General features: G+C 33.5%; 1 protein-coding gene across 2 annotated transcripts in view; it reads right to left on the bottom strand.

Annotated features, from left to right (window-relative positions):
- Window positions 1–26,659, bottom strand: part of Mccc1 (Methylcrotonoyl-CoA carboxylase 1) — a 126,793-nt gene that overhangs the window by 70,651 nt on the left and 29,483 nt on the right. For both annotated transcript variants that reach the window (XM_090414195.1, XM_090414197.1), the window contains exons 4-8: window positions 24,693–24,910; window positions 17,318–17,465; window positions 13,303–13,424; window positions 9,863–9,974; window positions 2,707–2,788 (exon numbers count right to left, since the gene is read on the bottom strand). In XM_090414195.1, coding sequence (XP_090270321.1) covers window positions 2,707–2,788; window positions 9,863–9,974; window positions 13,303–13,424; window positions 17,318–17,465; window positions 24,693–24,910 — 682 coding nt within the window. The remainder of the gene's footprint in view (window positions 1–2,706; window positions 2,789–9,862; window positions 9,975–13,302; window positions 13,425–17,317; window positions 17,466–24,692; window positions 24,911–26,659) is intronic.

Below are 26,659 nucleotides of genomic sequence, written 5' to 3'. Positions count from 1 at the left end.
ATGACGCAAGTGGGATTCCTGGAACACAGCACCTAATGGCAGCTAGGACTTGGAGGATCACTTTAGGGGCATGAAGACGAAGGGTCGTATGGGAAAGAAGGGACGAAATATAAGCGAATGTACGCGATAATGCAGGACTTTTTTCTGGTTGTTCCCGATTTCACTTCGAGGATTCCTGACTAGCGGGTAGAGTAGGGACAAGCGAGAGGGATGTCCCACTCAAGTAGGAGCAGAGAATTCGCTGTATCGAGGCAGTGAGAAGTTCGAGTCCAGGAAGAATGTAAAACGGACGGCATAGTCGTAAGCCTATTGTGGAAGCAACCGATCGAAGGAGGACCTGAAAACACGTGGCCGTTAACAGACCTTCGGAAGAAAAAGATTGGGTAACGTAAAGACCTTTACTGTATGTTTGAATGAGACAGAATTTAGTGTTAGATCATATTAAGTGGACAATTCATAGTGGACTATAATAAGGATTTGTAATTTGAGATAGAGTAATTCTGATAAACAAAGGAATATCAATAGTGAAACTTTAGTGCATGTGAGTGAGATTACATGTGAATTTGAAACTTTGTAGATGAATTTTACCAGAATAGTAACGTGTTGAGAATTGTATTTTAATGTAGCATGAAATAAGAGTTTGACTTTTGAGTAACATAATTAGCTAGATTTAATGTTTTATAGTTTGTGTGAGATTACCAAGTTAATCTATGAGTGTTCTGTTATATTAGTATTGAATAACTAACTTAGCAAGAGATTTTGAAAAAGCTTAGCATCATATTCCAATTATAGCTGTAAAGTGTAATTTGTTCCAATAAACATGTTTTGTTGTATATGCCTGATTCGTGCTTGATTCGAGAATTCAAATTACCACTTGCAAAAACTTAGAACCATAGCGGGAGGGAATTTAATGAGAGTGTTAGAGTTAAAAAATAGATTATTGGCCATGACTGAAATTAGAACCAGTATCTATTTAGTGTATATTAGAATGAGTGCCAATTAATCTAGGAATATTCCCTGAATTTTGAATAAGCTCATATTATAGGACTCTGGCTGGCACAGCAATAAAAAATAAATTTGCCAGTGTCCGAAAAGGAAGCATTCTTAAGTGAAGTTAAGTAAGGTATTCTTAAGGAAGTATATTAGTATAATATAGATAACGAAAGTATAAAGATAGAAAAAGGAGATATAACAGTACTAACCAGTCCATGTCCTGAGCAGAAATCCAACAGATATTTGCCATTATTATTATTAGCTTTGCTCTTTTCTCCAAATTTTCCCAAAATATTTTTGTATGTCTCACAATCATTTCCTACTCTGCTATTTAGATCCCCAACAAGGACCAACTTTTCCTTTTTCATTGTGTCAGTTGCTTTTTCTAAAGCCTCAAAAAATTCCTCCACTTCTACCTTAGTAGAACCTTCTGTGGGACCATAGGCACAAATAAGTCTCATTGTCCAGTTCCCCATTCTCATATTTGCCCACAGTACCTACTTGAGACTGACTGCCATTCAAGAAGATTAGCCTCGTATTTTGTGTTGAATACTATGGCTACTCCTTCTTTTACTTGATTGTCATTGCCTGAATATAACATTTTTGTATTTATTGCTCAGAAACATCTCACCAGAGTTTGTCTTTTTTTGTTTCAGTCACCCCTTGAATTGATACCGTCTTGAATTCTCCTGACATTGAATTTGTTCCAGTACAATTTTCAATATTCATCCTGATTCCCTGATGGAAAAAAATAGGATCTTGTTTAACTAAGTAACATCCAAGCCAGCATGACATTTCATTGCATTGTACATTTCATGTTTCAGGTTTAAGCCAATATAGAATACAATTTGTATAACTAAACCCCAAATTGACAACCCAGCCTCATGTGTTCGGCATCCACATAGATACCAGCTGAAGGGATGGCACAGGAAGATGAGGACAGAACATTACATCAGAAGCCACATCAGGTTTTCTGCACTCCAAAAGTCTATGTAGAGGTCTTCTCCCAGTTATCTAGCTTTGGCCCCTTAAAGCAATCCCAAAATTTATATACCAGTTAAAAAGAAATCTTAGATATTTCACATTCTTCATAATTAATCTTTGGTTTGGTTGGAATTAGAAAGTGAACAAAGTAACTATGGCTATGGAACTAATAGATCACATTTGCTAATCATGAATGTTGTTCTGATAGTTTGCAAGATGAAAAACCAAAATAGTTTGCAAGATGAAAAATACTACCACCACCATCTGGGATGGTGGTGGTAGTATTTTTGCCTTCCATGTGAAACTTCCTCAGTTCAAAACTGAAATGTCTTCATAAAGGTTCCTCGTTCTATACATAGAATTTGAATGCAGGCCTTTATCAACTGAAAGACAAATGCTGCATTGTCCTTGTGAGCAGTGGTGAGATATAAGGGGCTCGTGCGAGCCCCTTTAGAGGTTGATTCTTCTCTCATACTTTTTGATTGGAATTTGTACACAAGCTGTATTAATAAAAGTTTTTGTGTGAAATATGGCTTTTTTTTGCTTTTTTTTTTTGCTCGACGATGTGAGCCTTTGTTAAAATTTCCATAGCTCACCACAAGTGTGCTATGGAGGAATTATTTTTATAATTCTGCAGCACAGTCAATTACTTTTACCAAACTAAACTACATAAATAATATGCTGTAAAAATAATGTACATAACATGGAATTACAGTAAATTCAAGATACCTGCTCCAACATAACCAACAGCTTTAGCTGCCTGAACAGCTGTTTCTCCAAGATTCTTTCTTATATCCTCTGTGAGTCCAGGCTACAAAATATTAATGAAACAAATAATAAACTAATAAGTTTATTAGTTAATAAAATAAGACATATAACACATACATATTTTTTAAATTCCATATATATTTAACACTTTGCTATATCTCAAGGCAACAAGGAATTTTTAAATTTACAGTAATACATTTAAAGAAAGAGAAAGAGTGTAGAGCAAGAGAAATATAAACAGAAAGAATTTATATCATTCTTGAAAAACAATTTGTCTACTTTCACTATAGGAAATATAGTAAAAAACTATGACAAACTCAAGCTATAAACTGCTGAAAGTACTGACCAAATCCCTCCCCTGCAGGCACAATGCAACAAAGAAAATTCACTGCAGGTTCTCACTAGGTTACACTGAGAACAGACTGTATATATATTTTTTAACAATGGCATTACATGAAAGCCCAGAACTATTATGCTACTTGGAATGACTGGGAGATCCACATTATTTACTAAAGAATACCCTTGCTAGTCAAACTAATCAAAGGAATGAGACAAATGTCTATTGAGTAGATCTGATGCAGCAACATTGTCTCTTGTACAAAGTTTGACTATAATACCATCTTCGCATTATATCACGAGATACAAAATTATGTTATCACTGGATATGATATACCAAAACCATCCTGGTGTTTGCATCTGCACACCTAAACAGATCCATATCATTGAACTATTTCCATTATCTAATGAAGGTAAAACATAAACCTAAATAATTTCTTTAATGAGTAGCTCTGGTACTACAATAAGAAAATGAGTTACTGATTTCTCAAAGGACACACATTTAACACCCTTCATAAAATGGTATGAATATCCACACTGAAACAATGCAATTCTCATACTGTCTTTTTTGTTTTACCAGTTTTGTTTTGTTTTTATCATAAATTGGTTGACAATGAATGCTGAGAATGTATTGGTAATAGCTATGTTAAATTGTGAATGAAACTATGTTGTGTAATTTATTTTTTTTTCATTCACATTTAACATTACTTATTATGTATTAATCATGATTTGTATAAAAATTATTTATTATTCCTTAATTAAGGATTACTATTTAAATATTTATTCTAAACTTAACCTACTATTAATTTATTAAACAATATCTGTAGAATTTATGATAACTAAAATATATATATGATGTAACGAAAAGTATTATAATTAATTGTATACATAATGAAAAAGCTGATTAAGTAGCTCAAATATTCTGTTTATTCTTATTTGTGAAAATTTAACGTTATGTAATCACTTATGTAGTAGTAGAGCATTGTATTACATTAGCGAAATGTTTGCGTTCATTTGTTGTCATGGAGACGCATGAAATAAACAAGCACGAGTCGAAGAGTGCGTGACCTTGGAACAAAAAGGAGAAAGAAAGGCAATAAGAATTTGAATTAGAGAAAAGGAGAGAGTTTTGCGGAGCCTGAAGGAAGGTAGGATACAAGCAAAGAAGTGGAAGAAAATTATAAATTCTTTAGGGCAAAAATTCATGAGAATAGTGTTGAGAAGTGAGCAAAAACGTAGTGAATCATATACTCAGCTGCAAGTGAAATCAGCTGTTGTTGTAGAGGAAAATTGATGTCGTAATCGGATAAATAAAGAACTGGACATTCAATGGGAAATTCTGATTAGTTCCAGTTAGTCTAGGATTACGTCTTAATTCTATGTTGCCCTGAGAAGAATTATAATGAATTTAACTAGTTGGAGAAAAGTAAACAAGGAAAGATATCAGTACCTTATTGCTGTTGTTTAGAGTAGTGAAGCGCGATTAACAGTAGTTCAGTTAAAGCATTGGAGAATTTTATTTAATGTGTTCCGCTAGCTTAAATAAGTTAATTCGTAAGTGTGCTCACAATAAATTGATGTAGTGAAGATTGTATCTGGTAAGAGTAGTCATACATGTTTGTTTATTCTAACATTAACTATAACGTATCTTCGAAGTTCAAGGTCCGAAATAAGATTGCTTGGAACATTGTCTACCTTGATTAGTGCCTGCTGTGAATTTAAACATTAAGTACAACTGATAGATATGTCCAGACTGATCAAATGAAAAGTTTTGTTTTATTAACTTGAGTTAAGAAAGCTTGTAATTTTGAAGCTGTGAATTGTATGTTAGAATTTAGAACATTGAATTGGAATGAGTGACTTAGCAAGATGTATTGAGTTATTTGTATTGTTTCATTTAAAAGTAGAATTCTTGTATTTGTTATATATCATATATTAAATGTTTTATTTTGTTAATCTAAATATTGTGTTTGCCTGAATTCCCTTTTATTGCACCGTTCATAAAAAATTCGAATCTTGCGGGTGCCCCAAGTAGAATAGCAAATATTTCGGCCTAAATGAGAAGACTGCTAACTTAATTAAGAATTGATCCTACTGTTTTATATAGACTAATCTAAAAATAGGGTGGTGCAGTATAATTATAAATTTCCCTACTTTTGGATCGGTGATCGATTTGCAATTAGTTGTTTTATTAATAAGAGTGACTTGAAACAAGATGGCAGATTAGAACACAACATGAAAAAAGAACGTCACGACAGCTAGAATTAAGGCCAAAACAAATTAAGCTTTGAAGTTAATATGTATGTTTTGTAAGACGAAAAGCTAAAGTTTCTGGAAAGAAAAGCCCTATCATATCAGGTGAAAAGTCCTCATAAATATTCCTCACATCTTAGGCAGTACATAAACCAGATCTTTCCAACCAGATGGCAAATGCCATAACATCCTCTTCCTTGCTTTGTAAGCTGAAGTCATCATAAAAGATGTATCTAATACTCTCACCAGAGCATACTGATCTTTCTTTCTAAAGTTATGTTAACCTAACTAGAACAAAGAATGAGTTAATTATTTAAAATTTAAGAGTTATGAATATTTAAAAGTTAAATGGAAACAACAAACAACTAATCACTGTCATAAAGAGTAAGTTTTGAATTAGTTTTATAGCTGTTTATTTTTACTTTGAGTGAAGAGTGTGTGTGTTCATGTTGGGTCTATAATTTCAATGACAGATTAAGAAACAAATATCTACTAATAAGTTTCAAAACTTATTAATAAAAACTACAGTGAAAGATAATGATAGCCAAAATACCATTTTTTCAACAGTTCAATATGAGCAATTCTGTATAATGCAGAGCATGTAAGTATTCATCAGTGAAGATGAAAAGTTTAGGGGGGTGTGTGAAGATTGCAAAAGAGTACTGAACTTTTCAAAATAATAGTAGAAGTAGAAGTGAAGGAATAAATAGGGTCCAATACCAGATAAAGCATGCGCTTGAGAAAATGGAGAAACATATAGTGTCTGGCGGGTGTGTACATACATACATACATATAAAAGTGAAAGAAGGAATATGAAAGAGTTTAGCTTATCGAAAAGGAGATATTATGGTATTTATAGTGATTATGATTAGGAAGCATATGTGTTGAGCTAAGTTTCACTATGTGACTGACAACATTAGAAAGCAGAGAGAGAGAGAGAGAGAGAAAAAACATAAAAGAACTTCTAGAAGCTAAAAATAAGAGCGAGAATCAAGACTGTAAACTGTTGCTGCAGTGTGACAGGGAGTCACAATGAACTGAAAAAGAACATAACAAATGAGTCAATGTGCAGAAGTAGAGAGAAGGAATGATGTCCAGCTTGTGTATATGTAAACATATGCAGGAAGTTCCCAACTTATGTAAATTCAGACTCACACAAACTATCATGAAAAGGCTAGAAAATGGTGAATTATAAAAATTTTACTTAAACTGTCTATGTTATTCACACGGCATCTAATGGCAGTCTTCAGCAAAGTAGGCCCATGCTGCACACATGTATTTTCTTTTGTCTCGCTTTCAACAAGGCATGCTATATTTTTAGTGGTTACATGCTATATAGTATTTGTATGAATTCTAATGCTTCATGACTCTTAGAAGTTCAAAGAGAAATAGATGATGCATTAGCCTTTAACCTATTATGGAGAGATTTATGAGGAAAAGAAGCAAGCAATATTCAGTCATCTCTTGATAATTTCAGAAGGTTGAATGGCCAAATTAAACCTTTTACAATTTTTTCTATTTTCTCAAACAATTTATAGTGTATTATATTACTTTGCACTAATAATTACATATTGAAATGCAATTTGTGTGTGAATTCTCTGAAAAACTAACAAAAATAACCTTTAAAACATAATGCAATACTGCACTGCACACACACACACCTACATTCTGTAAACAATGTGATGTAAGCAATGTGATTAACAGGTGGGGAATTGCATCTGACTTATGTAAAATTCAAATTACATAAAGTTTGTAGAATATAACTCTTCAGGGACTGTGTATGTGTGCGTGTGTGTATAAAGTAATTCTGATGGACAAAAGGATGCAACTGAATGGACCTAGAATTAAATGTCTGGAGAAGGTGTTAATAACAGAATCAGAGATGTTAGATGGAACCATGAGAAAATATGCACTGAGATACGCTGATTTGAATAAATGTAAAAATGGGAATGATCAAAAATAAACTACAGAGAATACAGTATATGTATATGATGAGTGGTCAATTGGTATTATACTTGTTCACTAATACCAAACAGCATCAGGAACAATGAGAAGTTTGTGAATAGATTATGATTAGCTGTGTGAATACACTGTGGCCAAAACTTACTGGAATTGCCAAGACTTGGCTGCTGGATCATGATATATTTATGGGAATAAAATGAAGAGGAAAGAAGAGAAGACAGAAGGTGAACTGGATGATAGCAAAGGAACTGAATTTTTTTACTGAATTTTAAACGCCATTACCAATCCCACTGTGGTGATCTAAAATGAAATTAGTAATGATGACTTTTAGAGACTGCACTGAGATTGTCTGATGTAAAGTACAGGATTAAACATATAGTTGGATGCTGTTATAGGCCAGAGAGGAATGGGAGGTGGGGGGGGGGGGGGGTTTCAGAGGTGCGTAATTATGAAATTACTTTGGTGAATAGAAAATGAGTAATCATCATGGATGATTTTAATTATGAGACATACTGGGCAGAAGAAAAAAAAAACATGGAAAAGGAAAAAAGCCAATTCAGTTAGTTGCTGAAAGAGTGATAGCTGAAATATCTGAAAGGAAATGAAATCTGAGGTGTAAATCCAGTATAGCATCAGACAATGTATCCATAATAAATGAGGCAACCATACTTCTACCTCCAGCTGGTAAGAGTACTTATGCAGTTCTGAACTGGAAGGTCACCAGACATACAGAAGTCTGACTTAAAAATGGGTGTTGTAAAGGAAAGAAGTCAGCAGAGCATGAAAAATACAGAGGTGTTTGTTAGAAACATTATCTGACTGAGTTTCCAGAGTTAGAAGATTAAATACAGCAGGAGTTAAATGGATGGTGAATCTCACAAAAAGCAAAAGAAAAGGACTATGAAGCTTACAGAGTAATGAACATCTCAGTGTTAGCATAGGCTAGAAAGGTAATAAGAATCAATAAATCCTACTGACCGATGTAGGCCGATAATTTGCTTCAAAATAGATGCTGCAAATTACAGTCCAACTATTATCACTTGAATGGCAACTAATATCATGAAAAAATTGATAATCCAAATTCAGAATTGGATAGACAAACATTAGTGATATTCTAAGGAATAGCAAAGTTTTGTTAAAGGAATGTCTTGTGTTACTAATCCATTCTCATTTTATGATAAATTATGAGTGAATTGGATAAGGGAAGTGGTTACTCTATGATAGTATTTCCTTGTATTTCACTAAACTTTATTTTACTAAGGGATTCAACAAAATACCATGTGAAAAATAACAGAATGGAGTGGTTTGGGATGAAAAATAAATTAGCAGCATGAATTAGAGAGCAACTTACCAACAGGTATGTATCAGAAATTAGTGTATGAAGTTAGGGTGACCAGTAAAGTATGATACTAGATAAAGTATGATAAATGATACTTGATGAGAAATATCCCTTTTCAAGGTCATCATAACAATCAAGGTCCTGCAAAAAAATATCTGAATAGACTGCTGCTGCTTCTGAGGGTAAATGATAATGGATGCCAGATCAATGCAATCAAATGCAGAGTTACATATTTTGGGTTGAAGAGATTCCAGATGACATATCAATGGGATTTTTCTCCAAGAAATTAATGAAGTTAAGATCTTGAAGTGACAGTAGATGGGGAATTAAAATTCAGGAGAATCACATTTGGAAAGGTTATAAAAATGATGCAGAAAACAACAATATGCTGAGAAGTATACTGACATGTAATCAGGAGGAAGTCATTATGCCTCTTTAAAAGACTTTGATCATCTGGACTACTGCAGATCTCTCTCTCTCCATGGTTTTGAGAGAATAAGGAAGCAAAAAGATGGTAAAGGCAAGTAACTAAGCTAACATAAGCATAGATTAAGAGAATGTAGCAAAATGTATTGCAAAGAAGAAGAGAAGATATGAGAGATATACAAGCTGGTAAAAGGATTTTACAGGATAAAGGTATATGAATCCTTTCAGTACATCAACATTCGTATAAAAAATATTGCTATATAGTTATATGATTTCTCTAGTCAGAGATTACCAAATATAACATGCAAAGAAAAAAAAAAAAACTTCCAGATTGAATTAGTTAGCAAGGATGTAAGGACTGATTTTTTTTTTTTTTTACTATGAATCCCATGAAAGTTTACAAATTGATCATACATTAGTGCTGTGGACAAGTTAAGGATCAGGTAATTCACAACTCCTGCTCTAGAGACCAAACACAGAACTTTCTTCAAATCACTTCAAAACCTCCTACTTTTTAGAGGTTTTGAAGTGATTTGAAAAAAGTTTTATACAAGGCAATGAAATTCAACTAAAAATTCAAGACAGTGGGATGCAAAGATGAGTGGAATGTGGTGCTGGAAAAGGTGGTGAGTACATCATCTGTAAGCATATTTAAGGAGGAGAGGATATGACAGGTGATGTGAGTGTTAAGCAAGAAATTCCAATGAGTCTACAGACAATCTGGAGCTTGCCATATAATAAAATAACAATAAAATTTACTAATTACTAAACATTAAATAAAAAAAAATGTTTAAATCTTACAGCAGGAGCTTCTTCTATTATTTTTTGATGCCTTCTCTGAACACTACAGTCTCTTTCAAAAAGATATACATAGTTACCATATTGATCTCCAAAGATCTGAACTTCTATATGCCTAATGATTAAAAAAAAAAAATAATAATAAAAATGAATATTCAAATGGATATCTATACTTGCATGTGTACACAGAACAGACAAAAAAACTGAACCACCTCTTGCTATATAATAATTATTATTAAGACAGACCTCTAGGGAGTCAGAGACTCATCGAGGAAGGCCACATACTACACACATCAACTGTCATACTTATTCTTGAATTCATTCACACTGCTTGCACTCACAACATCCAATGGCAAACCATTCCAATCATGCACCAAACTATTGCAGAAAAATCTAGCCCTCACCCCCTTCTTAGCAGCATTCATTCTCAGCTTCCAAGGATGCCCTCTTTTCCTCCCCCCCCCATAAATTGAAAAATTCCATCAATTGAAATCCTGTATGATCCTTCAAGAAGTTTGTAAGTCTCAATCATATCATCCCTCTTTCTCCTGTTTGCTAGTGTCTGCAGTCTACAAATTCTCAATCTGTCTTCATAACCAGTATTCCACAATCCTGATATCATTTTTAACACTCTCCTTTGTACTCTCTCCATTTTATCAATCACAACGGAAACCAGGATTGCTATTATCTTTTGAGTTGTATTTGCAATCTTTGCCACATGGCCCCTGAACTTCAACTTCCTATCTACTAAACGCCAAGATCCCTAGCCTCATCAGTTTCTAGCATAATGCCATCACTCTAATACAACATTGGATAACTTATCACGCCGAAGTGAATGACTTTACATTTACTGACAGTGAACTGATACCCATTTTTCCATGCCCATAATTCCATGCTATTCAAATCATTCTGCAAGTACTGCATATCAGCAGCATCCCTGATTACCCTACCTATCTTTGCATCATCAGCAAATAGCTGAATCTTGCTTGTCAAATCCTTCCCAATGTCATTAATGTGCAGATTGAAACAATGATGAGTATTTTTACATGACTTGAACTGTATTTTGCTTTGTATCAAATCTGTCAAGAAAAGAGAAATTAAAACAGTGTTTTGGTATTCGTTTGGTAACTGATGTAAATAAAAATGATTATTTAAAATGTCATGGCTTAGCATTAACAAGTAACTTACTTGTTAATGCTTGACTTGCTGGTCTATAAGAAAACAAAATGATATTTTACAAAGATACTCATTAAGATACATGAAACACCACAAATTATTCCTTATGAAGCATGGTAACGCTTGATGAAATCACCTTACACAGAAACACAGTAAATCTAATTAGTTCTGCTAAAAAAAAAAAAAAAATGCAATATCTGATATATAGGAACATCACTTTGTAATAAATGTCAAGAAGACTGTTTACCATAATTAAGTTGCAAATGGAGAGACAAATTGGTAACTTTCTTAAAACTTCTTGATTAACATGTTCATGCCAGGAAGTATATCACGTGTTGCATATTTACATACAAGGGATACCCAAAAATAACTGAAATCTATATTTGGCACGTGCATTTTCTAGTTACAGAGATTACATTGTTCTTGCTGTTTTTTTTTTTTTTTTTTTTTTTTTTTTTTTTTTTTTTTAATGCTACAAGCAAGTTTGATGATTTTGTGATGGCTGACCTCAAGGAACAGAAAGTGTGTGTGAAATTTTGTTTTCTCCTGAGTGTATGATAGTGTGAAATGAAAACAGCCAGAAATGAGGAGTAACACAGATTGGTTGCTGCACCACGACAATGCCAGAACCCACATGGCCTTGTCTGTCCAGCAGTTCTTGACAGAAAACAACACTGTGATTGTTCTCCATCCTCCCTACTTGCCCAATCTCTCTCCATGTAACTTTTTTTATTCCCACAGATAAAAAAAGAATAAAAGGGCAGCAATTCATCGATGCCTTTCATTGTTTGAACAGTTCCAGAACTATTTCCAGAAGTGGAAAAAACATTGGGACAAGGGCATTGACTCACATGGAGAGTAATTTGAAGGAGACTAGAATATAATATTATAAACTTTAATAAAATTTTAAAAATAATAATAATAATTCTGGTTATTTTGGGGTACCCCCCCCCCTCTCATATGTGATATACATCTTTCTTGGGGTAAAAGAATAGTACTAGTCCTGTACAATTGAAGCAAAGCACATCAGCATCTCACTGTTGTGTGGCACTTGTCTCATAACTAACATATGTGAGGTTACAAACTGAGTGTCAAATATGAGTCCTAACAGCTTAGCTTCTGTAAGTGAGATTGTTTTGTCCTAGTCTGAGTTCTGGGCCAGAATGAAGACTACATCTGATGCACATAAACTGTCTTCTGCTATGAAAAATCTGCAAGCCATTTGCAGGTGTCTAATCAGAAATATGATCAATGGCTTGCTGTCTTTCAGTGACCCTCATATTATATGAATGACTGACTTAGCACATATCAGTACTAACCACAGAATCTTCTGGTCAAAGAAGTGTTTTATATTAGACTATTTAGACTTACGTGCTGGTTTGAACTCATTATAGAGTTTAATGAATATGGTACATATAAATAATTAAATAGCATATTTAATCACTCCTCATTCGCTGAGATATCGTCAGGGAAATAATATAAAAATTACAAAAACACAAATGTGCACAAACACTAAGTGGAAAAGATTAGACTGAAAGGCTAAAGTCCTATGAGGGGACACCTTCTATGGGTGCTGTCAGGTAGCCTTAGCTGTGTTAGGTGGCAGGCTTAAGAATTAGTTTCCCAAATCTTGGAAATTTTAATACAACCACATTTATTAAGATTAAGTCAGTTTTTTTAATTCTCCTGCTGATTCAAAAAAAAAAAAAAAAAACACTTTAAAATTTGTATTTTTTGTGGTGAGGCATTCCAAGCTTTTTTTATTCTTACTTCATTTAAAATTATCCTAGGTATTCATCCTAAAATGCCTCTCCTTCCTAGGGAGCATAAGGCAACAATGAAGCAAGTGTTGTAATTCTGTTAGGTTCACCAGTCAGCTTATCTATTGACCAGGAAGGAAAAGGTTATAGTGGATAAATGTGTTATCTTATCCACTTTAATGATCATATTAGGATCTCGCTGAAAAAGATACTGTGAGTAAAACTTTTATTAAAAAGATGCATCTGCTTGCCATATAACTATGAATTTAGTACATACTGAATTTAATACTGGAATTTTATTATATCCTAGGTGAAAATTTTACATATATGAACTTATCTCACACTATACAGTACAAATCAATGTGTGTGTGTGGGGGGGGGGGGGAAGAGTTCATGAAATGAAAATTTTGGGAACTGCTATACACACAAGTATGCACACACATATTTTAGTTATAAAAATCAACCAAATGGTAATTATAAATTACCATTGAAACAGTTATTCTTTACCTTGGCGTATCTACAAACTTCTCTATTAACATAGCATCATCTGCAAAAGATTTCAAGGCCTCTCGTCTAGCAGATTCTAGTTGGCTATCAAATTCATTTTCAGATAATGCAATTCGCATTCCCTAAGTGAAACATAATACTTGCATTATTGTGAGAAACAGGTTATTAGAAAAACATACACAAGTAAGATCATGTAACATATATATGTTTGCATGATACAGATTTAGTAAACAAGAATTTGAACCTTGATTTTAATTTAAACCAAACTGTAATATATGCAAGTTTACTTCAGCAAATGAAATTGGTGCACAAACTCGTATTTATAATGGTGCTTTTGTAATATGGGTTGCTTACTCCCCTGTGAGCAACTCTAAGTAGCCACTATACGTAAGACTTTTCCTATTGCTAGAATATAATACCTCTTATAATAATGACGTTAAGGGCACTATTGTTAGTTCAAATTTTGTCTGTTATTAGCTAGATCTGATAAAAAGACCAAACCAACAAGCAGATGTGATCTTTCCTGAATCACTAAAATTTAAAATAATGAAACAAGATCATAACACATCCCAGGGAGATGAGACCTAAATGTAAAGGTTAGGTGTAGAAATGATGTACAGAAGGTGTGTACTTGGCATAAGAAATCAGAGGTGAAAAGCTAATAGATTTTTGCACTGAGAATGAATTGTTTTATGAACACATTTTTCCAACAACATAAGAGAAGATTTTGTGCTTGAAGGTCTCCTGCCTGGAAATGGATATTATCAAGAATGATAACAAAATGATCAGAAACAGGTGGGAAAACTATGGCACAAAACTCAGATTTGTCCTGAAGCAGATTGTGGATCAGATCACCAACAGCTGATTACTGATGTGAGGATCCATAACTAAAGAGAATAAATCTGTAAAAAAACAACATCTTACCAGTATCCCTGAAACTGATTAGAATGACCAGAAAGAAAAATTCCTGAGGTCTTACAACATGCAAAAAATGCTACATCAGATGAATTATGAAACCAAAACAAGATGATCCTGACTTCAAGTGGATAGAAAATTAATAACCCTCTTTCAAGAGAAACACCTGATCTGATCTGATTAGCCTGAGGAATGCTGGAAATTGTGTAGGAAGGATACAAAAACATACGTTAATAAAATATACAAGGAGAAGCTTCATTTCATTACTGTCCCATGCCAACAGCAATGAAATAAAGCTTCTCTTTTCAAATATCAAAGTCTCTTTAATAATTTTAAGGCAAAAAAAAAAAAAAAAAAGAAAGAAAGAACTACAACATAGAAGATAATGTTAGTTATCTTCTATGTTGTAGAAGATAACTGAAAAAAGGAGAAATTCTGGGGAGATGGAAAGAATATTGTGAGATTCTTTACTGAAATTCAGATATACAAGTTAATGTATGGCACAAGCATGAGAGAATGAACTTTCCATCTTCAGCAAGGATGGTAAAATTAGCTATCAAAAATATGAAAACTGGAAAAGCAGCAAGAATTTATACTAAGATAATAAAGAAAAGGAAATGAATTAATGCTGGAATTATGCAATCAGATTTGGACTACTGGAGTGGGTGAAGGCAATCTTTATATTAATCTATAAAAAAAAGAGGCACCAAGAAATGTATAAATTATAGAACAATAGCATTAATTGCAAATGCAAGTACAATCATGCTCTACATAATCAAAGAAAGAATTAATAATCACCTGAAGACTCATATCTTTTTAGAACAAACTAGATTCTTGAAAAGAAACAGAGACCAGATCACACCTATTGAGAAATCATGAGAATTCAATAGTTCTGCTTGCTTGTACTTTGACTACATCAAATCCTTCGACTGCATAAACTGCAAACTGGTCTGGGAAATAATGTGTAAGGCTGGCTTTCCCAGAATCAGATCAAATTAATAAATTAACTTTATAACAATAATTAGACTGGTAAAAATTGATTCTGTTTACAAAAACAGGACTAAGACAAGGTTGAATTCTATTTCCTGGACTCCTAAGATAAAAAAAAAAAAAAAGTTGAACAATTCATTTGGGTTCGCTGCTCTAAGTAAGAAACTGAATTAAAATGGGAAGAGTAACAATGACAGCCCACAAAGATCTGGAAGGAGAGAAAAATAAATAGCTGTTGAAAAATTGTTTTCCAGATGTTCCATGAGGTAATCAAGTCAAAGCCACTGAAACAGAACTGCCCGTGGCTGTCCCTTCTATGTGCTTACATTATCTATTCTTCCATATGATCCTGTACTGGTGGTAAATTTAAACAAGTTAACATCTTCAGAGAAATAATCTTGTAAATATTGTAGAATTTCTTGGAGCAGTATGTTTCTGGGTTCACAGAAAATTCTTTGGAACAATTTATAGCAAGAAAACTCATCATGGGGGAAAATTCATAGAGTCCACACAATTTTCTTGTGAGAATTAATTAATTAACCATGTGGGCAGAGAGTGGATATGTTAACCACTCAGCCAACCAGGCCAGCAGCCAGCTATTCCAACTAACTGGCCAAATGACACAAGAATAACTCATTTTTGTTTCATAATTTTAATGTTGTAACCAGTCGGCTTTTGCATTCTCCCCAAATGATGCTCATGTTACAGTAAGAGAAATATATAGGAGTCGATATTAAACTTTAATATTTCCCTTCGTGTGTTAATCATATCGTAATATATTACAATGTGTGTACATTTGTTTATATAATGATATATTAATATATTTATGGAAATATTTTTATTAATGCATAAATAAATAATTTATAGTAATTATAAGAAACCCATTAAAACAGCTAATGATAAAAGTGAATGATAATGTGTGGTATACAAAGTGGCTAAATAACATGCAACTTCACCATAATGAAAGTACAATACTGAAATCAAAATGTTCTCTGCATGAAAATGGCAAGTTACTTTTATATACTTAAAAAAAAAATAATGTAGGAACATAAGATAAACTGTATTATACCATTACATGCATAGTATTTATGTACATGTGTGAAAATCTTCAAAAAATAGCAAACTGAGAAACTAATGCAGCTTGTGCAGCATGTTCAACTAATAAATAAATGGCATAAATGTTGTGTTGGAGGTAATCACTGTGTAAGTGAAAAAAATAAACTATTTCAAATTTCATATTTTCTGACACATTTTATATCAGCTTGGATATGCTAGAAAGTGTTATGCCGGTAATAAGACAAATTTGTAACAGAAAAAAACAGTTTGTAATTTTTACTCTTTATGTAAGTAAGCATTATGCATTAGTAAGTGAAAGATGCATCTCTATGGAATGCCAGCATTAGTTGCAAATATTAAAGGGAAAAAACCCATCCACCATCACAAGTATTATGCAACCAGAAAGAAAGTTTGCATCTCAGAAGATAGATCATATAATGAAAGCTTACTTAATAAGCCTTTGTACCAAACATGATCAAACAGATACCAACAGTAGACCACTTGAGAACTCCAAAATTTTTCCACAGCATTTTTGCAAAAAGTGAATAACATAAGAAGAATACTCACTGTACTTGCAATATTTATTAGCTGAGAGGTTTTTAGATGTCAAAGTAGGCTGTTATGGGTTTTCTATATTACCTGAGAAAGGACTGAAGTGAGAGAAAGTGGACAATAATTGGAGGTTACACATTTGTCACTTTCTTAGGAATAGATTGAATATAGAATTTATGACCTGCAAGACATGCTAATGGAATAAAAAAGAACAAAAAAGGTGGAATATAAGAGAAGTCAGCTTAGGAGCATAAACTTTTAGCACAATCAGAAAATGCCATCAGTGCCAGAAGACTTTTTATATTTTTTCATATTTATTTTTGACCTTGTTACAGTTCACCTGCATCCACACAGGATCTAAGAATATTTTTCACTAATTATATCAGCTATTGGACTCACTCTCTCATTCAAGTGACTGCTTAATTGCATATAGACAAATCAAAAACATACATGAGAATAAATCTGAAGTTTTTGTATTTTATAAAAATGTGGTACTGTATACCTTACCACCACCTCCTCTCACTGCTTTGATCATGACAGGATAACCAATCTTCTTAGCTTCTGCCTTTAATGTTGAATCAGACTGTTCTTCACCATGATATCCTCTAATAATTGGCACACCAGCTGCAGACATTATGGCCTTAGATGTACTGTTAAGCAAATTAATTTATATTAATCTTTTTATATTAAACAGATTTTTATTTATCAATTTTCGAGCAGTATATATTTAAAAAATGCAGTAGCAGAGATAAGTGATTTCATCTTAGTACATGTGTACACAGAATCAATAAAAGTAACAATAATGTTGTACAGTCACTAATATGCTAAACTAATAGTGTAATCAATAAAAAAATTATCAAAGAGAAAAAGGTTTATAATCTTGAGTTTCAATATCAATGTCTTCATTTTTCACTGTTGAATTATGATTAAGGAGTGAGTTATAGTACTGTTATACAAATAGTTATACCAGATTTCAGTCGTAGAGTAACATATTTTTTTTCCTCTTTCATTTCCCCACACCTCCACAGTCATTTTTCTATTCTATTATAAACAATCTTCAATTATGATTAATTTTTGCATTACTTGGTTATGCAAAAATTAATGGACATTTCACAAATGTTAAAGTGTACTTGTAGAGTTTTAAAACAAAATAGCATCAGAATATCCTTGTTGCTATGCTTAGCTATAATTGTGGTTCTAGTGATGATGTACAATAGCATATGAATTAGAACAGATAAGAAAATAATCATTCTATTATAATGTTACAATATAATTTTTTAAATAATGGCTTCATACATGTAAAAGAAACTAACACGGATCTCTATTAAATGTTCAGTAATAATATCATAGAAATCTTAGAAAAGTCTTTTCTAAGATTTCTTTCAAAATAACTGAAATATCTTTCAAAAACTATAATTCACTATCATGATGCATTTGTTTTAAGCCAATACAGAATACAATTTGGTCAGTTAAATCCCAAATTGCCAGCCTATATTCATTACCTAGGCAGATACCTATTAATGAGGCACACCATAAGAAAGTGAGATTGGATATTAGATAGGAGGCCTAGCTGGCTATGGAGATCTGCTCCCAGTCTAGCTTTGACCCTTTCAGTGATTTCAGTGAAGATGGCAATGTATGTTATCTTCACTGGCATAACAAATTAAATATGGAAGCAGATAACAGAATAAGCAAAACTAACTATGAGGAGTCAATTGAATAAATCTGTATGGAATATTAGAGAGAAATCAGTCAAAACACTAACTATATACAAGGTACATCCAAACCAATTTTACTTATAGATCTGAGAGCTGGTTCTTTATTTATTCTACCTCCTTTTATCCATTTATTGTTTCTTGTGTGTGTTATTACAATGTTAACATTGTATTCCTGATGATATCTCTTTGACTGAGACGAAATATTGAAATTGAATTTTCAATATTTCGTCTCAGTTTGCTGGTTTGGATTTCTCTCTAATTGGTTTGGATTTCTCTCTAATATTCCAAACAGATTTATTCAATTGACTCCTCATAGTTAGTTTTGCTTATTCTGTTATCTGCTTCCATATTTAATTTGTTATGCCAGTGAAGATAACATACACTGCCATCTTCACTGAAATCACTGAAAGGGTCAAAGCTAGACTGGGAGCAGATCTCCATAGCCAGCTAGGCCTCCTATCTAATATCCAATCTCACTTTCTTATGGTGTGCCTCATTAATAGGTATCTGCCTAGGTAATGAATATAGGCTGGCAATTTGGGATTTAACTGAACAAATTGTATTCTGTATTGGCTTAAAACAAATGAACATAAGACAGGCAGGGAAATGGGGGTAAAGGATCAGGATAGACACGAAGACACTGTGTGAGAAGTGCACATGCAAAATTTAAGTGAATATGTAACTGGACAAGAAAGGATCGAGATGGCTTGAGATATGGGAAGAGCAATTGGGCTGAGAAGGTTTGTATGATTGGTGGTGACAGAGAGGAGACTGGGGACTGGGGGGGGGGATTTATAGAAAAATCACATCCAAGAAATAGTGTCCATGGGACTTATGGAATCAGAAATGAGCTGTTTTTTTAATAAACAAATAATAGAAGGATCTGAAATAAGAAGAATGAAAACTATTGCATTGATCAAGTTCATTAGTCCAAAAATTGTTAGAGTAAGTGAGATATGGTTAAGAAAAGGATGAGGATGATGCCCTGACAGGAACAGAGATGGAGGGATGTGATGTTTTTCGTGAATACAGACAAGGCAGAAAGAGAGGAGAAGTGCAGTTGATGGTAGCAGGAGTTATGCCCAAACACCATAGAAATGCCAAGTCCAAATACAGGAAAACTTCACTTAACGCAATTAATTAATACATCAATTAATGCACATTAAGCAAAATTTCGTTAAGCAAATACAATAAACAATAGGAATAATTATAATTCATCCATCAGTTACTGTAAATTTGGAAGAAAAAAAATTACAGTATAAGCTATATTAGAAGATAAAAAAAAACAAAGTTAATAAAAATCAATTGCTTAAATTTTTATTTAATGTCTAAACATTTGATTGAGCTACTTTTTTACAAAAAAATTAAGTAAAGATGTTTGAATTGTGCTCGACTTTTTCAGCTTGTCATGCAATTTGCAAAAGCTGGCGATTGATTTATCAAGATTTCAGAGGACATCAAAACTTCGTTCCATATCAGGATCAGCATCAAACAAAATTTCCTTAACATACTCAATGTGATTGAAAACTAGCTCAAGTTCTTGACTTTTGCAGTTAGCTTTCTTAGTCATAACATTCTCTTCTTGTTTGCACTCTGTGTCTTCTTCTTCTTCTTCTATGCATGCTGTTCTAGTTGAAGGAGATCATTCTCACTTAACTGTTCGGAATGGGAATCGAGTAAGTTTCCTCACATCTTCATTATTCAGTTCATTCAATCCAAGTTCTTTAACAATCGTGATGATTTCTTCAATAATGTCAGATCTTGGATTTTGCGCATGATAAAACATAGGCTTGAGTTTAAAGTTGCCTTCTGCACTGCCTCCCAATAAAAGCGTAAGACGATCTTTAGGTACTTTGCATTCTGATTGAGATGCTTCAGTTTTAGCTAGGAAAGTTTTTGTTGGAATATGTTCCAAAAGAGACCAATTTCATTGAATTGACGTTGAATATTTGCTGATCATCATAATCATCCTCCTGAATTATGCTTTGCAATTCTTAATGAACCTTGGTCACAGAATCTTTATCAACACCAGGAGATTCCCCAGTTATTCTAACACTATGCAGTCCAGTTCAATTTTTAAAATGGTCAAACCATCCTGAACTCGCAGTAAAGCTTTCACATTAATCTTGAAATCTGGTCTCTTTCAATGAGGTAAACATGTTGAGAGCTTTTGCCTGAATATTCCCTGTACTAAGAGGCATTCTTTTTTGGTTATAATTCTCAATTCATAGTGATAGAAGACGCTTCATCTCAATCATTAAATGGCATTTATTTTGGGTGATCTGCATGCTTAAAGAAGCAGTAGCAACTTTTCCTTGTTCATTGTATTCTTTGCTCTTATTTAATATAGTCCAAACAGTAGACTCATTGTATCCCAGGTCTCGCACAATCATTGTATTATTAGCACCACTTTCATGTCTCTTAATGACTTCTAGCTTTTCCGCTCGTTGCAGATTAGCAACAAAAAATTTTGCGTAATGTAAAAAAAATCGTGTTAACTGATTAATCACTCGCTTAAAGCAGGAAATAGTATCATTTCACTCAATTGTGCTAACTGATTATCATGCATATTGAGTTTGTGTTAGGTGAGGCTTTCCTGTAGTGGCAGTACCTTTGAAGCACTGCGGTTTCAGGTAAAGGTGGATAGGAATGAAATATTTAGTTGGATGTTGCTATAGACCTGGTAATGTGGAAGGCAGTATGAAGGGAAATTAGTATAAGGAAAAATATATTAGTATAAAAAATTAATATATAAAAAGTATAAGGAAAATTAGCCTGGCAATAAGAAAAGGTGATAATTATGGTAATAAAGATTGAAATGAAGAGAAGGCATCATGGGCAAAGAAGAATGAATTTCTGAAGTCTTTGAAAGACAGAGGTAACATCAGGATCAAGAATCTTGGTTTTGATGATCATGTCCGAGGAATATTATTATAAATGAGGGTGTCAAATCTTCCTCCAGTTGGTCAAAGTTACCAAAAAGTGATAATTTGGATGGTGGAGAGTCATATGAGGGAATCTGTGAGGAAGGGATATATGTGTGGAACTATAAGACTAGTGATTATAACAAACTCACGAGATGGCTTGCAACTATATATGGCAAAGTCAATATCTGAATAATGTAAGTCTGAAATGAATGAATAAAGAAGTCAGTGATGCAATCTGAAAGAAGGTATACTATGGAGGAAGCACAAGATGAGTGGCAATAATCAGTTGCATAAGGAGTACAAACAGCAGATGAGAAAGGTAGCCATTATGATAATAAAGGTGATCTTGATAAGGGTAGCAGCAGTAAGCTTAAGGCAAAAAAAAAAAAAAAAATCCCAAATGAGTTTCTTGAGAAGTGGCCAGTTGAAAAAAAATAATGATTATGGAAGGATGATACTGGTTGGTTAAAATAGGAAAATGATAACTACTAAGGATGATATAGTTGAAATATTAAATGAGCAATTCATAAAGGTATTTCATCCTCATGAATGTGACAACATGAAGAACTTGAGTAAGCAGGAGTTATGTGAGAAATTGAGTAAACTAGATGTGAATACGGCTGCAGAGCTTGATGACGTATCACCAAATGCTTTGAGAGAATGTTCCAGGAAGATACCAACAGTTCTGACAAACCTTTTTAACGTGAGTTTTAGATTGGACAAAGTTCTAAAGGGGAGGAAAAAAGATAAACCTGCCTTCATAATGGAAATGATAAGACTAAGGCTTTCAATTATAGGCCACTCTCTCTATCTGAAGTTGTGATTAAAGTGCTAGAGAGGTAAATTAGGACCAAAATACAGAACTAGGCTGATAACAGCATTCTCTTTGATGGACAGGGTGGCATTGGACAGCATGGATTTGCTAAATGAAGATTGTTTTAGCAATCTATTTACTTATTATAACAAAGTGACAAATGCATTGGACAAGGGAGATGGTACACACAGTGTTATATTTGATTTTGCAAAGGTCTTTGATAGATTGCTGCATGACAAGATGGTAATTAAACTTGAATAGGTCTGGCTGGATAGCAGATTAGTGCACTGGATTGGTTGTCTGATCAACTCATCCATCCCCTGATTACGGGTCATGACGAATTAATGCAACATACATGACACTCCTTTTCATCGTCAAAGGACTATTTATGGCTGTAGATTTGTGTGTTCATAGAGCCAGTGTCCTGTTCTGAGGATTGAAAAACCCAAGCTTCTGGGAGAAAAAATTCAACACTTCCATACAAGACCAGCTAACTCACCATTTGAATGAAAAAATTTGATAAAGGTTCCTCATATTACACACAGGATTTGAACCCAGGTCTTTCCAACCAAAGGGCTTGTCCATACCAACTGAGCTAAGGAGGCTCTGGTTGTCTGATAGGCATCAGTAAATTTGTATTGGAAAGGGAGTGGTCAAGAGGAGGAAACCCTGGTGGTATGCCACAAGGGTCTCTGTTGCTGTTTAACTTGTATGTTAATGATATCGGGAAAGGTTTGAGCTGTTTGTAGATGATGCAAAAATTTGTAAAGCAGATGTTGTTGCAAAGCAACAACATCTGCTTACTCTGAGTTTTAGTAGACAGGAAGTTGAAGCTCAAGGGTCATATAGCAAAAATTGTAAATACAACTCAGTGTAATGGCAATGCTGAAATGAACCTTAACATGTAAAGATAAAAAAGTCATTTTGCATCTTTACAAGGTCTTGATAAGACTTCAGACTACTGTGCGCACTAGCAAATAGGAGAAAGAGGGATGATATGACTGTGACTTACAAACTTCTGAAAGAGTTATACAGAATTTCAGTAGATGGAATTTTTCATTTTGGTTGGAAAGACCTGGGTTTGATTCCCGTCAGTGACTGAAGAACCTTTATGTGGTCTCTTTCGATTAAAGGTGAGTTAGCTTGTCTCATGTGGAGGTAGGGGGGTTTCATCCCCCAGAACAGGCAAACTGGCCCACGAACATCTACAGACATAGCAAACATAGGACACACTGGGAGGCATAAGGCTAACCACCTTATCCTTGATATGGTAATGGTTAAATGTAGAAAAATCCTCGACACTGCAAGGTAAAAGAAGAGGAAAGGAAGAAAAAGAAGAGGAAATTTTTCATTTTATGCAAGGTGAGAAAAGGACACAAGGGCATCGATGGTTGAGAATGAATGTTGTGAAGAAGGTGAGTTAGGGTTAGATTTTTCTCTCATAGGGTAGTGTGTAATTGGAATGGATTGCTGGTGGATGTTGTGTGTGTGCACGTAGTGTGAATGAATTCAAGAACAGGCATGAGAGATGCTGCGAATAGTATGGCCTCCCTTGATGAGTTCCTGACTCTGTGGACGTCTCTCTTAATAATAATAATAATAATCTCTAGTTTCCCTGGTTTTCAACTTCAAAACTTTCAATTAATAACACTTTCTCTATGCACATAACTCCAAAACCATTTTAGCACAGTTCAAGTATATATATATATATATATATAGGTCCTTATGTCCATCAAATTCACTCCACACATCTATAAACTGCACACCATTTCACCTGTGCAATCTTCTCATTGATAATCATGGTATACAAAAATAATGTAAATGCTGAGTTTATCTTTTCTGAGATAGCAAAAGCTACACATTATCCATAACACTTTTACTATTAAAATTAAACATGTGACCAGTTCCAAAGGTTGTGATCAATTATCAAATTTATAATTTTCACAAGTATTCCCATTATTTCAACACACATGACAATCGAATATCATATGGATGTCATCACACTTTCTCCACGATGACATCAGTGTTCTCTGATGTCATCACTGGATGGTAAGGTTAACTCACCATCCGTAACCTGATTAACATATTTTTCTGATAGATAAATATCCACTTATATGTAGAACTCGCATTCAGATGCAAAAGATATTTTCATATGATAACAAAAGGGAAGTAAAAAGAGAGAGAGAAGACCATTTCAGGACATTAAGTACTGCCTGAATATGAAAGGGAATAGACAGATTCTTTGCAGAGAATTATAGGCAAGTGTTATTTATGCACTGCTAGAGAGTACAATGAATGTAATGGCAGTGAATGAATTTGAAGGTTGAATTTGAATGAATTTGAATTTGTATGTTGGGTATCATAACTACATGTAGGTCAAGTAATAATAATATATGTTTGAAGAATTAATAAACTAACCTTTTAATTCCCATATCTCTGATTGCTGAGGAAGGTGGGCCAATAAAAATAATTCCAGATTTTTGACAGAGATCAGCAAATTCAAGATTTTCTGATAAAAATCCATATCCTGGATGTATAGCTTGGGATCCAGACAATTTAGCTACTTCTATTACTTTTTCTTTGTTTAAGTAGCTTTGCTGAGAAGGTGCTTGACCAATCAAGTAGGCCTCATCTGCCTATAAATATTAAAAAATACAGTTTAACTTTTAATATTAAGAATTATTAATACCGACTAGTAATGTTTCACACTGAAGAAAAGGTATTTTACATGACAGAATATCATCATAAAATTCATTATAATTTTCAAATGTATTCCAATTCTTTATTCTCACTATATTATTGAATAAACTATTTCAAATAATTTTATAGCATACTATAATAAATCAGTTTTAAAATGTAACAGACCAGAGTTAGGTAAAATGTAGAAAAGAGGTTTTCAAAATAAATTAAAGAATAGGATTCTAATACTCATTTTTAATTTTTCTCTTGGAGGACCCTGTAACCGCTAGAGAGCATGTCCCCTGGGTGGCAGATAGGGGAACCCACCATGTGTGTGCGTGCGAGTGTGTGTGTAGATGGTCCGAATATACTGAATAAGGACTCGTGGACCAACAGGGCCATAAGGGGCAATCATCTTGATTGTAAGGGAAGCGGCACTCTCATGGACCCCTAACTGGATCCATCCACTCCTTCTACCACTTTGAGGAAGATCCACTTACTTTAATCTTTCCTATAAGGCCTTATCAGCCAACTCTTCTTATTTTATGACCCCTATGCTATTAGAGTACTTGAGGGCCATGGGGACTTTTCATTTCTGGCCTTGCACCTATGCCCTCTCTATAAACCTTACTATAATTCTTCTATAATCTACTCTTTCCCCCTTCAATATACCCTATTCCTCCTATGGGTTTAAATTCGGAAGAAGGCTAGTTCAGAAGCCTTAAGGTAGCAGCCCCACTGAACTATTCCATCGTCAGGCTAGTCCCCTGACATGGAGAACATAATCCTATTAGTAAGCTGACAGAAAAAGATAATCGGATTGAATCTACAGGAAACGACCCTGGAATGGAAAAGGTAAAACAAAAATGGAAACGACAAAATATAATACACATAGCAAACTGGAATGTAAGAGGAATAGCATATAAAGAATAGAATTAGACCAATTATTAAATGAAAGAAATTTTAAAATAGCAGTAATCACTGAAACAAAAAAGAAATTAAAAAGAACCATGAGAACTAAAAATTTTAATGTGATATACAGTGGAGTTGACAGAGACCAAAGAGCACAAGCAGGAGTCATGATTTGGATTCATAACTCCCTTTCAAAACAGTTAAAACATTATAAATTATGGAATGAAAGAATAATAGAAGCTAGAATAAAAATAGATAGAGGCTATTTAACAATAATTGGTTTATATGCCCCAGAAGAGGGAAGAGAACATGATAATATTCATTTTTATAATCAGCTACAAAACATATATAATAAAATAAATAAAAATGATTACGTAATTTTAGAACTGGAAACACGAAAATTAATAATAATATAGGAATGCATGGAGAACATACTCTAAACAGGAATGGTAAAAAATTGATTGACTTAATAGCTTATAATAACCTAAAAATAATGAATTCCTTCTATAAACATAAAGACATACATAAATATACTTGGGCAGCAAGAGGATGGAAGTCAATATTAGATTACTTTATACTAAATGAAAAGGCATCAAAATTTTCACTAGATGATAGAGTTCACAGAGGATATGAAATAAGCAGTGACCACTTCCATGTTAAAATAAAATTAAGATTACCACCTAAATGGCTACAAGTAACAAGAACAGAAAGAAAAATTGAAACATTTGTTTATAAAACTAGACTATTGAATGACACAAATGTACAATGACCTCATGGAGTCAAAGACTCATCTA

Source organism: Typopeltis vanoorti, chromosome 24 (assembly GCF_054136105.1).
Source record: "Typopeltis vanoorti isolate ZY-2024b chromosome 24, IOZ_Tvanoo_1.0, whole genome shotgun sequence".
In the NCBI taxonomy this organism is placed as follows: domain Eukaryota; kingdom Metazoa; phylum Arthropoda; class Arachnida; order Uropygi; family Thelyphonidae; genus Typopeltis; species Typopeltis vanoorti.
This window is presented reverse-complemented; position numbering and strand designations above follow the sequence as displayed.